Below are 14566 nucleotides of genomic sequence, written 5' to 3'. Positions count from 1 at the left end.
TTTTCACACAACTAGAACAATTCTAAAATTTGTATGGAACCACAGAAGACCCCGAGTAGTGAAAGCAATCTCAAAAAAGCAAAGCAAAGCTGGAGGCATCAATATTCTAGACTTCAAGCTATATTACAAAGTTGTAGTAATTAAAACACCATGGTACTGGCACAAAAATAGACACATGGATCAATGGAACAGAATAGAAAACCCAGGAATAAACTCACAACTACATGGTCAATTAATCTTTGACAAAGCAGAAAAGAATATCCAATGGGAAAAGGACAGTCTCTTCAACAAATGGCACTGGGAAAACTGGACAGCGACATGCAAATGAAAGAAACTAGATCACTTTCTTACACCATATGCAAAAATAAATTAAAAATGGGTTAAAGACCTAAATGTGAGACCTGAAACCATAAAAATCCTAGAAGAGAGCACAGGCAGTAAGCTCTGACATTGCCTATAGCAACCTTTTTCTGGATATGTTTCTTGAGGCAAGGGACACAAAAGCAAAAATAAACTATTGGTAATACATCAAAATAAAAAGCTTCTGCACAGTGAAGATAAGAAGATGATCATCAAGACTAAAAGGCAATCTATGGAATGGGAGGCTATATTTGCATATGGCCTATCTGATAAAGGATTAGTATCCAAAGAACTTATAACACTCAACACCCCCAAAATAAATAATCTAACTAAAAAATGACAGAAGACATGAACAGACAGAAGACATACAAATGGCCAACAGACACATGAAAAGATGCGTACCATCATTGACCAGGGAAATGCAAATCAAAAACTGCAATGAGATATCACCTCACATCTGTCAGAATGGCTTAAATCAAAAACACAAGAAAACAACAAGTGTTGGCGAGGATGTGGAAAAAAAGGAACCCTCTTACACTGTTGGTGGGAAGGCAAACTGGTGCAGCCACTCTGGAAAACAATATGGAGGTTCCTCAAAAAGTTAAAAGTAGATCTACCCTACGATCTAGCAATCACACTACTGGGTATTTACTCAAAGAATACAAAAACACTAATTCAAAGGAATACCTACACCCCTATGTTTATTGCAGTATTATTTACAATAGCCAGGATATGGAAGCAGCCCGTGTCCACTGAATGATAAACGGATAAAGAAGATGTGGCTCAGTCGAATTGAGTGTCTGACTCTTGATTTCAACTCAGGTCATGATCTCAGGGTCATGAGATTGAGCCCGATGTCGGGCTCCACACTCAGCGTGGAGTTTGTCTGGGATTCTTTCCTTCTCTCTGCCCCTTTCCCCACTCACACACTCTCTTGCTCACTCACTCAAAATAAATAAACAGAATCTTTTAAAAAGAGAACCTGGGCTAGGGAGTTTTGCATTATTTCTTATAACTGCATTCACATTGATAATTGTCTCAATCATAACTTCAATTAATAAAACCCTGATCAATCAAAACTTCCATTAATGAAACCCTGAATTAATTTCTTCTTAAGTTTTTATTTTAATTCCAGTTACTTAACATAGTGTTATATTACTTTCAGGTGTGCAATACAGTGATTCAACACTTCCATACAACACCCGGTGCTCATCACAATAGGTGAACTCCTTAATCCCCATCACCTATTTAAACCAATCCTCCAACCCCTCCCCTTGGTAACCATCAGTTTGTTCTCTATACTTAAGGTTTGTTTCTTATTTCTCTTTTGTCCCTTTGCTCGCTTGTTTTATTCCTTAAATTGCATATATGAGTGAAATCATAACTGTATTTGTCTTTCTCTGACTTACTTTGCTTAGCCTAATACTCTACCTCCATTCATGTCATTGCAAATGGGAAGATTTCATTCTTTTTTATGGCTGAATAATATTCTATTATATATATAAGCCACATCTTTTTTTTTTTTTAAAGATTTTATTTATTTATTTAAGACAGAGAGAGAAAGAGAGAGAGCACAAGTGCATGTGAGCATGAGCAGGGGGAAGGGACAGAATCAGACTCCCTGCTGAGCAGGGAGCCCGATGCAGGGCTCAATCCCAGGACCCTGGGATCATGACCTGAGTGGAAGGCAGATGCTTAACCAACTGAGCCACCCTGGTCTTCCTAGCCCAGATTCCCTTAATTAACATTTTGCCAAACTATAGTATAACATCACAACAACCAAGACATTGACACTGATACAACCCACTGATCTTATTCAGAATTCCTGCCTTACTTGCATTCACTGTATAAAAGTTTATATGTATTAATTCTATAAAATTTTATCACCAGCAGAGGTTCATGTATCCATCATTATAGTCAAAATACAGAACAGTTCCAAAAACAGAAGACACCCTTCTGTTGCCCTTTTATAAGCAATCTCTGCCTCTCCTCCCTGTCCCTATATCTAACCCCTGCAACCACTAATCTGTCCTTCATTTCTAAAATTTTATCATTTCAAAAATGTTATATAAATAGAATCACCCAGTATATAATCTTTTTGTGATGGGCTTTCCTTTGCCCAGCATAATTCCCCAGAAATTCACGTAAGTTGTTGCTTCTATCAATAGTCTGTTCCTTTTAATTGCTGAGTGGTATTTCATGGCAAAGACATACCAAAGATTAACCAATTACCCTTTATTTATTTATTTTAAAGATTTTATTTATTTATTTGACAGAGAGAGACACAGCGAGAGGGAACACAAGCAGGGGGAGAAGGAGAAGCAGGCTTCCCACGGAGCAGGGAGCCCGATGCAGGACTCGATCCCAGGATTCTGGGATCATGACCTGAGCCGAAGGCAGACGCTTAACCGACTGAGCCACCCCGGCGCCCCTAACCAATTACCCTTTAAAGACATCTGGATTGTTCCCAGGTTTTGGCTATTACAAAATAAAGTTGTTACAAACATTCATGTACAGATTTTGTACGAACACCAGTTCTTGTATCTCTGGGATAAATGAGTAGGAGTATAACTGGTAGGCTGTATAGTAGCAATGTGTTTTCCAGAGTGAGTGTACCATTCCACATTCCCATCAGCAACATATGAGTGATCCAATTTCTCTACATCCTCTCTAGCATTTCATGTCGTCACTATTTTTTATTTTAGCCATTCTAATAGATGCTTAGTTGGTTTTAATCCATATTTCTTTGATGACTAATAATGTATTAATAATCATAATTACAATAAGTGCCATGTGTATATCTCCTTCAATGAAATGTCTCTTCTCATTCTTGCCCATTTTTTTAATTAGGGTTTTTTTTGTTTTGTTTTTTACTGTTAACCTTTAAGAGTTTATTATATATACTAGATACTAGTCCTGTATTGGATATGTGGTTTTCATCTTAGCTCTAGCTTGTATTTTCAACCTCTTCATACGAGCTTTCACAGAATAAAATTTTTTAATTTATTAAGGTCCAACTTTCTTTTTATGGATTATGCTTTTGTGGTCAACTGTAAGAACCATCTGCCTGGCTCTGGATCCTGAAAATTTTCCTCCATTTTTTCCCTACAAGTTTTATACTTTTGTCTTTTACATTTAAGTCTAGGATCCATTTTATGTATTTGTATAGGTGTGAGAATGAGGTTGAAGTTATTTATTTTTGCCTATGGATTTCCAATTGCTCTAGTACCATTTGCTAAAGAAGCTATTCTTTCTCCATTGATTTAGTTTTGCACCTGCCAAAAGGAACTTCGGTGTATCTATGTGGGTTTATTTCTGGGTTCTATCTTCTGTTCCATTGAGCAATGTGTCCATCCTTCGGCCGATACCATGCAGTATTCATTGCTGTAGCTATTCCATACGCCTTAATACTGAGTAGAGCAATTGCTCCTGTTTTTATTCTCTGTCAGGATTGTTTTAGGTCTTCTAGAGCCTGTGCCTTTCCATAAACATTTTAAAATAAGCTTGTCTGGGGGCACATGGGTAGACCAGATGGTTAAGAGTCTGACTCTTGATTTGGGCTCAGCTCATGAGACTGAGCCCTGTTAGTATCTTGGTGAGAATTTTGGCATCCATATTCATCAGGGATAGTCGTCTATAATTCTCCTTCTTGGTGGGGTCTTTGTCTGGTTTTGGGATCAAGGTAATGCTGGGCTCGTAAAAAGAGTTTGGAAGTTTTCCTTCCCTTTCTATTTTTTAAAAGAGCTTCAGAAGAATAGGTATTGGTTCTTCTTTAAAGGTTTGGTAGAATTCCTCTGGGAAGCCATCTGGCCCTGGGCTCTTGTTTGCTGGGATATTTTTTTTTTTTTTAAGATTTTATTTATTTACTTGACAGAAAGAGACACAGTGAGAGAGGGAATGCAGGCAGGGGGAGTGGGAAAGGGAGAAGCAAGCTTCCCACCAAGCAGGGAGCCTGATGCGGGGCTCGATCCCAGGACCCTGGGATCACGAACTGAGCCAAAGGCAGATGCCCAACAACTGAGCCACCCAGCGCCCCTGGGAGATTTTTGATCACTGCTTCAATTTCCTTACTGGATATGGTTCTGTTCAGGTTTTCCATTTCTTCCTGTTTCAGTTTTGGTAAATTTATATGTCTCTAGGAATGCATCCATTTCTTCCAGATTGCCTAATTTGTTGGTTTTGCTCATAATATTTTCCTACAACTGTATTTCTTCAGTGTTGGTTGTGATCTCTCCTTTTTCATCCATCATTTATTTGGGTCCTTTCTCTTTTCTTTTTGATAAATATGGCCAGGGGTTTAACGATCTTATTAATTCTTTCTAAGAATCAGCTCCTACTTTCATTGATCTGTTCTACTGTTCTTTTGGTTTCTATTTCATTGATTTCTGCTCTAATTTCATTAGTTCTCTTCTCCTTCTGGGTTTAGGCTTTATTTGGGGTTCTTTCTCCAGCTCCTTTGGGTGTAAGGTAAGGTTGTGTATTTGAGACCTTTCTTGTTTCTTGAGAAAGGCTTGTATTGCTATATACTTCCCTCTTAGGACTGCCTTTGCTGCATCCCAAAGATTTTGAACAGTTGTGTTTTCATTTTCATCTGTTTCCATGAATTTTTTTAATTCTTCTTTAATTTCCTGGTTGACAGATTCATTTTTTTAATTTAATTTATTATGTTCATCACCATACATTACATCATTAGTTTTTGATGTAGCATTCCATGATTCACTGTTTGCATATAAATACTCAGTGCTCTATTCAATACGTGCCCTCTTTAATACCCATCACCTGGCTAACCCATCCCCCCACATTCATTCTTTAGTAGGATGCTCTTTAGCCTCCATGTATTTGAGTTCTTTCCAAATTTCCTCTTGTGACTGAATTCCAGTTTCAAAGCACTGTGGTTCTAAAATATGTAGGGAATGATCCCAATCTTTTGATACTGGTTGAGACCTGATTTGTGACCCAGTATGTGATCTATTTTGGAGAATGTTCCATGTGCACTTGAGAAGAATGTGTATTCTGTTATGCTGGGATGAAATGCTTTGAATATATCTGTGAAGTCCATCTGGCCCAGTGTGTCATTCAAAGCCTTTATTTCCTTGTTGATCTTTTGCTTAGATGATCTGTCCATTTCAGTGAGGGGGGTGTTAAATTCCCCTACTATTATTGTATAACTGTCAATTTGTTTCTTTGATTTTGTTATTAATTGGCTTATACAATTGGCTGTTCCCACAGTAGGGGCATAGATATTTAAAACTGTTAGATCTTCTTGTTGGGTAGACCCTTTATGATATAGTATCCTTCTTCATCTCTTATTACAGTCTTTGGTTTAAAATCTAATTTGTCTGATATGAAGACTGCTATCCCAGCTTTCTTTTGATGTCCATTAGCATGATAAATGGTTTTCCATCCCCTCACTTTAAATCTGGAGGTGTCTTTGGGTCTAAAATGAGTCTTTTGCAGACAGCATATCAATGGGTCTTGCTTTTTTATCCAAACTGATATTCTGTGTGTTTTGATTGGGGCATTTAGCCCATTTACAGAGTAACTATTGAAAGATATGAATTTAGTGCCTTGTATTACCTGTAAAGTGACTGTTTCTGTAGATTGTCTCTGTTCCTTTTTGCTTTATGTTGCTTTTGGGCTCTCTCTTTGCTTAAAGGATCCCCTTTAATATTTCCTGTAGGGCTGGTTTGGTGATCACAAATTCTTTTGGTTTGTTTGTCCTGGAAGCTTTTTAGCACTCCTTCTATTTTGAATGACATCCTAGCTGGATAAAGTATCGTTGGCTGCACATTTTTCTCATTTTGCATGCTGAATGTATGATGCCAGTCCTTTCTGGGTGGCCAGGTCTCTGTGGATAGGTCTGTTGCCAATCCAATGTTTCTACCCTTGTAGGTTACAGACCTCTTGTCCTGAGCTGCTTTCAGGATTTTCTCTGTCTCTGAGATTTTCAAGTTTCACTATTATATGTCAGGGTGTTAACCTATTTTTATTCATTTTGAGGGGGATTCTCTGTGCCTCCTGGATTTTGATGCCTGTTTCCTTCCCCAGATTAGGGAAGTTTTCCGCTATAATTTGCTCCAATATACCTTCCCCTCTCTCTCTCTTTCCTCTTCCTCTGGGATCCCAATTATTCTAATATTGTTCCCCTTGATAGTATCACTTATCTCTTGAATTCTCCCTTTGTGATCCAGTAGTTGTTTATCTCTGTTTTCCTCACCTTCTTTATTCTCCATCATTTGGTCTTCTATATCACTAATTCTCTCTTCTGCCTTATTTATCCTAGCAGTTAGGCCCTCCATTTCTGATTGCATCTCATTAATAGCCTTTTTGATTTCAACTTGGATAGATTTGTTTTTATTTCTCCAGAAAGGGATTCTCTAGTGTTTTCTATTTTTTTTTCAAGCCCAGCTAGTATCTTTATAATTGTTATTCTGAACTCTAGTTCTGACATCTTATTTATGTCCCATACTGATTAGGTCCCTGGCAGTCAGTGCAGCCTCTTGTTCTCTTTTTTGATGTGAATTTTTCCATCTTATCATTCTGTCCAAAGAAGAATAAATGAGTGAGAAACAAAATACTAAAATGGCAAAAATGACCCCAGAGAAAAAGGATCTGCACTCAGAAAACTACAGAACACTCATAAAAGAAATTGAGGAAGGCACAAGGAAATGGAAAAACAGTCCCTGCTCATGGATTGGAAGAATATTGTTAAGATGTTTATGCTACCTAAAGCAATCTACACATTCAATGCAATCCCTATCAAAATACCATCAACTTCTTTTCACAGAGCTGGAACAAATAATCCTAAAATTTGTATGGAACCAGAAAAGATCCCAAATAGCCAAAGGAATGTTGGAAAAGAAAACCAAAACTGGTGGCATCACAATGCCTAACTTCAAGCTCTATTACAAAGCTGTAATCATCAAGACAGTATGGTACTGGCACAAAAACAGACACATAGGCCAATGGAACAGAATAGAGAACCCAAAAATGGACCCGCATCTCTACGGTCAACTAATCTTTGACAAAGCAGGAAAGAATATCCAATGGAAAAAGGACAGTCTCTTCAATAAATGGTGCTGGAAAAATTGGACAGCCCCAAGTAGAATAACGAAACTGGACCATTTCCTTACACCATACACAAAAATAGACTCAAAATGTATGGAAGACCTAAATGTAAGACAGGAATCCATCAAAATCCTAGAGAAGAACATAGGCAGCAACCTCTTCAACCTCAGCCATAGCAACTTCTTGCTAGACATGTCTCCAAAGGCAAGGAAAGAAAGGCAAAAATGAACTATTGGGACTTCATCAAGATAAAAAGCTTTTGCACAGCAAAGGAAACAGTGAACAAAACCAAAAGGCAACTGACAGAATGGGAGAAGAGATTTGCAAATGACATATCACATAAAGGGCTAGAATCCAAAATCTATAAAGAACTTATCAAACTGAACACCCAAAGTACAAATAATCCAGTTAAGAAATGGGCAGAAGACATGAACAGGCATTTCTCCAAAGAAGACATACAAATGACCAACAGACACATGAAAAAATGCTCAGCATCACTTGGTATCAGGGAAATACAAATCAAAACCTCAATGAGATACCACTTCACACCAGTCAGAATGGCTAAAATTAACAAGTCAGGAAACGACAGATGTTGGCAAGGATGCAGAGAAAGGGGAACCCTCTTACACTGTTGGTGGGAATGGAAGCTGGTGCAGCCACTATGGAAAACAGTGTAGAGGTTCCTCAAAAAGTTGAAAATAGAACTACCCTATGACCCAGCAATTGCACTACTGGGTATTTGTAGTGATCTGAAGGGGCACATGCACCCCAATGTTTATAGCAGCAATGTCCATAATAGCCAAACTATGGAAAGAACCAGATGTCCATCAACAGATGAATGGATAAAGAAGATGTGGTGTATATATATATATATATATATATATATATATATATATATATATATATACACACACACACACACACAATAGAATATTACTCAGCCATCAAAAAAAGAAATCTTGCCATCTGAAATGACATGGATGGAACTAGAGGGTAGTATGCTAAGCAAAATAAGACAATCAAAGAAAGACAAGTATCATATGATTTCACTCATATGTGGAATTTAAGAAAGAAAACAGAGGATCATAGGGGAAGAGAGGAAAAAATGAAACAAGACAAAACCAGAGAGGGAGAGAAACCATAAAAGACTCTTAATCATAAGAAACAAACAGGGTTGCTGGAGGGGAGGGAGGTGGGGGAATGGGCTAACTGGAAGACAGACATTAAGGAGGGCATGTGATGTAATGAGCACTGGGTATTATGTAAGACTGATGAATCACAGACCTGTACCTCTGAAACCAATAATACATTATATGTTAATTAATTGAATTTAAATTAAAGAAATTAAAAAAATAAAATCTTAAAAATGGTATTGTACTTATAATTTTGATTTCTGCATGTTCACTGTTAGCATATATAAGCCATTGACTTTTATGTGTTAATCTTGTATTCTGTGACCTTGCTGAATTTAGTAATTTGAGGAGCTTTTCTGTAGATTCTTTAGGATTTTCTACATAGACAATCATGCCATCTGCAAATAGGGACAGTTTTATTTTTTCCTTTCTAAACTAAACGCCTTTTATTTATTCTTCTTGACTTATGGCACTGGCCTGAATTGCCAGAACTGTATTAAATAAGAGCAATAAGAGTAGACACCCTTGCCTTGTTCTCAGATCTTAGGGGGAAAGCATTCGGCTTTCACTTAATGTTCACCGTTAAGTATGATGTTAGCTGTAGGTTTTTGCAGATGTTCTTTATCAAGTTGAGCACGTTCTATCTGTAATTTATTTAGAGTTTTATCAGGATGAGTGTTGGATTTTGTTTCTGTATTAATGAATATGATCATATGAATTTTCTTTATTATCTTGTTGATATAGGGGAATTCAGGCTATTTTTAAAAAGATATCTTACTAAAAGGCCAAACAATTAAAACAATTATACTGTATCTGATTAGTCAAGTAGGGCATTTTGGTGGTGTTTTTCATTATGTAAGAACTTAAGCAACCCTACCCCCAGATGTAATGACAATAAAATCCTAATGGAATATCTGACTGATCAATCACCAAGAGAAGATTATATAAAGTTTAATATAATGTGCTAAAGTTAAAAATGTCAGCGGCAGGTTTTGGACTGATTTTCAACTCATGAATGAGTTTCAACTCATGAATTATTCACTCAACAAACATTTACCTTGAGAGGCGTATCAGCTGTGTGATTTTAGGCAAGTTATTTAACTCCTATGTAACTCTGTTTACAACACGATATAAAACAGAAGTACAGACTTCTGTGTAAGTGTTGATGCAAAAGTACTTACTTAAATAGGAAAGTAAGATATCAGGGAGGTAAAAGAAGACAAAAAGTTCAAAAAAAAAAGAATGTGAGGCCAGTAAAAACAGTACGCATAATAATTAGATTTCATTCTTAATTCGACAGAGCAGATACTGTGTTATTCAAAGTATGATCCCTGAACTGGCTAAAATTTCTCAATTTGTTACAGGTCTGCTACAAGATATGAAGCTTGTGCCAGAAATCAACCATGAAACTAAACACACTGTTTAGTTCTATTATTTATTTATTTATTTAGGCAGAAGGATTTTTTTTGGTAAAAGAAGCAGTCCCTTGTTTAATATTTTGTCATAAGCTCCCTAATTTGGCACAGATTAGGACTTTTGAATAGTACTGCTTTGTCTCTATCGTATGTCTTAAAAATTCAATAAATGATTTTTTAAAAGTTCAATAAATGATTTAAATATACAGAAAATTTTAAGATATCATAATCAATTTAATTCTTGAATATTAGCATTTAATAAGTACCAACTATTGGTCCAGAACTTGACTAGGCATTTAGGGATAGGCTGGGAGAGTGACTTGAGAGTACTTGGGGTGGGGGAGTGTGGTTATCACCCTCACTTTAAAAGATTACAATATAATGCAAATGGGTAGAGCTAATCTATGAAACTGTGGAAACTAGCTTTCTTGTATTTTTCAAGAATCTCAATATCATTAACAACAATGCTGTGATTTTTCCCTCAATGGAGCTACAGAGAGAGCAAGACTAGAAGTAGAGACAGACACTGACTATAAAGAGTAAAGGAATCTTCTCTTGAAGGGCTCTCCACACCTCTGTACAATCATATCAAAATCAATTAAGCTTGGTCTGAAGTTTAGGCTTTGTTTCAGGAATGGTGCACATTCTGCGGCTTAACCAGGGAATTCTGAAGTGTGAAGTAAGGAATTTCTTGAGATTTCTTTAGTTAATTTCATTTTTGATCCTTCTATAAGGATTTCTAGGAACTGATTCTAGTGACTGAAAAGGAAATAATGTTATCTAGGAAGAAAAAGAATAGCTAAGAGGACTCTAAGGTAACCAAAATGGGTATTTAAAAAGATGTACTCTGACAAGCAAGAAATTTTATTTCTATAAATTAAGTACAGAAGACAGCACAACTATGGAAGGAAGAACAAATAGCCAAATATAAAAACAAATGAATAGCTTGAATTTATAAGCATATTAGAAGAGCTAGAAAGCTTAAAATAAGAGGAGGATTCTGAATAACACCAGGACTAACACAAAAGTTTTAGAGTTGTTTTCCAAGCATGAAATGTAGGGAAAAATAAAGGCCCACATCTGGGGATAGCTGGTATAATGTTACAGATGTTTTACTCCTACTGTCTCTATTGAGGAGAATGATCTTTACATGATGAATGTAAAAAACTAGACACAGAAGGACACTTACTGTCCTATTTACATAAAGTTCAAACTATGCAAAATAATCTATAATATTAAAAACCAAGATAATGGTTACCCTTGGGGGAAAGGAGTAACTGGGAAGGAGCCTTGGAATACAGGTAACATTCTCTTTCTTGATCTAGGAGCTTATTATACAGATGTGTTCACTTTGTGAATATTCATCAAGCTGTACACTTAACATGTGTTGACATTTTTCTATGTATGTTATATGCTAATAAAAGTTAAAAAGGAAAAAAAGAAGCTAGATCCGAGTGTTAAGATTGGCAAGGAGCTCACCTCACTCTCTTTATTAAGCTAAGGCTTAGTTTACTTCTCTGGTCCAAATGAACCAAGGATCTGAAAAAACTTGAAAATATGATTGCCAAATCACTGTTGTTGATCTGTAAGTATCTTCGAAGAGGTTAAGGAGTTGAAAGAACACTGGAATTAGCAAGCATTTTTCAACTGTACTAAAGACTAGGGGAGGTACATAGGGAGTACAGGAAAATCAATTTCAGGAACTATATACTATACCAATGAGCATAATATTGATGCTGGGTAAAAATTCATGACCCAAAGTAGGTATTTAATAAATAGTTACTAAATAAATAAATGCACAGGTCTATTTATAGTTATAGTAACAGGAAGACTGTTACTCTCAGAATCAAGACCTTCCTTCTCTCCAAAACTGAAAAGTTTCAAGATGGTAATTTAATATAGGAATTTCAGGAGTGAATTAAGATCAAGAAAAGGATCTAATCTAAGATGAACACAAAGATTTGGAAATAAATTTCAAAATCTATTTTTTTAATGTTCATGTAATATAGAGAATTAGTTATGTGTATTTTCTTGACTGGCAATTAAAATATTTGCTTCAAATAAAATGAACTTGCATGAATACAGAATCTCACGAAGGTTAACTCTAAAGTCCTCAAAAAAAAAACTCCAAAAGAAAATACAATAAATTTTAACAGCAGTTTCATTTAATTGGTAAGATATCAGGTTATTTTACTTTTATTTTTCTAAAGTATCTTTAACAAGTACCTGTAACTTTTACGTGAAGAAAGTGGAAGAATCCTTTCTAGCCCAAAGAAAGAGGATATTAAGAAACAAAACAAAACAGAAGAGTAACTAGTTTCATCAGATGTGAGAATTTCAATCCTGGCACTAAAATACTTCACACAGTATGTAGTACCTCAATAAATGAAAGCTATTGTAAGTATATACCATTATTAACTATTTAATGATATATTTTTATGCTGTGTGGCTTAGGGATGACCACTAATTTGCTATAGGGTTTTCATAATTCAAGTTATACAGAATTTTAAAATCAGAAAAACCTCCTAATTACTTTCTCTTAAATGCAATCACTCTTACCTTTCGCAGTTCAACTGTCACTTCATTCCGGTGTCTTCGCATTGTCTAAAAGGAAAAATAAAGAATACATAAGTACTGAAGATTAATACTGCTAGTAGATAAATTAAGGTCTAAGGTGTTTAATATTTAAAAACTTTTTAGAAGTAATTCATTGTTAAGGATTAAGGACTGGTCAGTTTTAGATTTTAAATGAACCATGGAGTTTAAAAAGCTGAAACTCCTGTCTATTTTACTGGATATCTGTTGGTTAATTTTGTGGGGAGTGGGAGGTGGGACTTGGCTGCCTAGAATCCATTCCCCTTTCCTAACTGCACCCAGGTTTCTTTGGGGAATTATATGCCCTCCACTGTGGACTGCCCTGATCGAACTCCTATTAAAGTATCTCATTCTCTCCTAGTTTTGAATAGGGCATGAGACCGAAACCATGCCAGCAGAACTTTCTCCCCCTGAACATTGAGCAAAGCGGAAAGGAAAATAAAAGAAGGGTAGCACATTAATTTCCAAAGGAAATATCTGGACAAGATAGTGAATAATACTTATATGCTGGAGCTGCTCTATTCCCAGTTCTCAGGTGTCCCTATTCATTCTATGAACTACCTATATTCTTCCAATAAATTATGGTTTTGCTTAAGTTGGCCAGAGTTGGTTTTTGAAGTTTGCAACCAACGATTATCTATCTCAAATGATTCACAATTTAAAAAAGGAAATAACTTATTGTCATGGCCTTAAAACCACATGAAAAGGAAAATAAATTTGGGATAGCTATTTTGTATCAAAAGGCAAAGTATCCTTCTAAGTTTCCTGAAAGGCTCTATCAGGCATGGTCGTATCAGGAATGACGGAAAGGATTAGATAGCCCCTCTCCCCTTGATGTACTGATATGATGGATTATCTTATAACACATATAAGTATGGTACTTATGTTTTTGGATTTAAGGCTACATTAAGGTTACACGGTCATGGTATATTATTATTTTAATATATTGCCAGATTCGGTATGCTATTTTATTTAATAATTCTTTTGTTATGGTATCTCTGTCAAATTTTCTTAAATTGCAGTGATAAATTAATTCTCTTCTTAGGAAAAAAAAATCCCATGAAAATCAAATTATAAAGTTGGTTAAATACACTGAAATATTAATCTAGATATAACTTATGCTTAAATATATATATTAAATGTAAACAAAACTGCCAAACAAAATTCAAATTAGTAGCATTCATTTAATGTGAAGAAATGATTCACTGATAAAAATATTTTCTCTAGTAGGGTTCAAGAGTAGAAAGATAGAACCTTGAATCTAATTCTATGTTTCTTTGTTTTGACTTTAATATGATGAATACACAGACTGCTTCATGTAAAATTCATCATATAGAATGGTAATAAATGTTGAGCAATTTTCAAATACAATATTATTTTGATAACTCTAAACTGTCTTGATTCACTTGAAGATTAGAACTGCACTGCAATTAAAATTTGCCTATATGACTATCTAATCCAGTTGTTACTAGAACTGAGAAGGAAAAATATTTTCATTGCAATAAATACTACATTTAATTATTTATGAACTGTTAATAAGATGATAGGCACACAACAAAAAAGATCAGGCAACATATCCCTTACAAAATACGATCAAGTTAATGCTATCTTGTAATTCACATTAAAATACTTCAGCATCAATAGGAGTGGTGAGTCAACTTCTAAAGTTCCCTAAATTAGGAATCCACACTTCAAAGTAAGTTAGCTAGCATCTGAAGCATCCATATCAGAAGTTAGCTCCCAGTTAAGTGCTTCAAATTCCAACATCTGAATTTAGACAATGGTTTGTTAATTAGTATAAGAAATGCTGAAAATAACTTTTTTTTTTTTTGCTGAAATGGAACTGTACAGATTGACTAGGAATATTGTACATGTGCCTTGATTCTTATCTGTTTGCAGTTTAAGAATCTGGCAAGTCCAGCAGTCTGTCTTCAGAGAAATTTCTGAGTCTAGGCCTCCCTTTGATCCTATATTTCACCCTTTCTTGGGGGATTT

At 35.5% G+C, this 14566-nt stretch overlaps 1 protein-coding gene across 1 annotated transcript in view; it reads right to left on the bottom strand.

The window, feature by feature from the left end:
- Positions 1–14566, bottom strand: part of KPNA3 (karyopherin subunit alpha 3) — a 95466-nt gene that overhangs the window by 38884 nt on the left and 42016 nt on the right. Inside the window, exon 2 of the mRNA XM_028106889.2 lies at positions 12536–12580. Within this exon, the coding sequence (XP_027962690.1) occupies positions 12536–12580 (45 nt within the window). The remainder of the gene's footprint in view (positions 1–12535; positions 12581–14566) is intronic.

This window comes from Eumetopias jubatus, unplaced genomic scaffold, assembly GCF_037043125.1.
Source record: "Eumetopias jubatus isolate StellerSeaLion01/CBP00866 unplaced genomic scaffold, mEumJub1_p1.0 scaffold_3, whole genome shotgun sequence".
NCBI classification, from domain to species: Eukaryota; Metazoa; Chordata; class Mammalia; order Carnivora; family Otariidae; genus Eumetopias; species Eumetopias jubatus.
The sequence above is the reverse complement of the archived record's forward strand: the minus strand, read 5'-3'. Positions and strand labels throughout refer to the sequence as shown.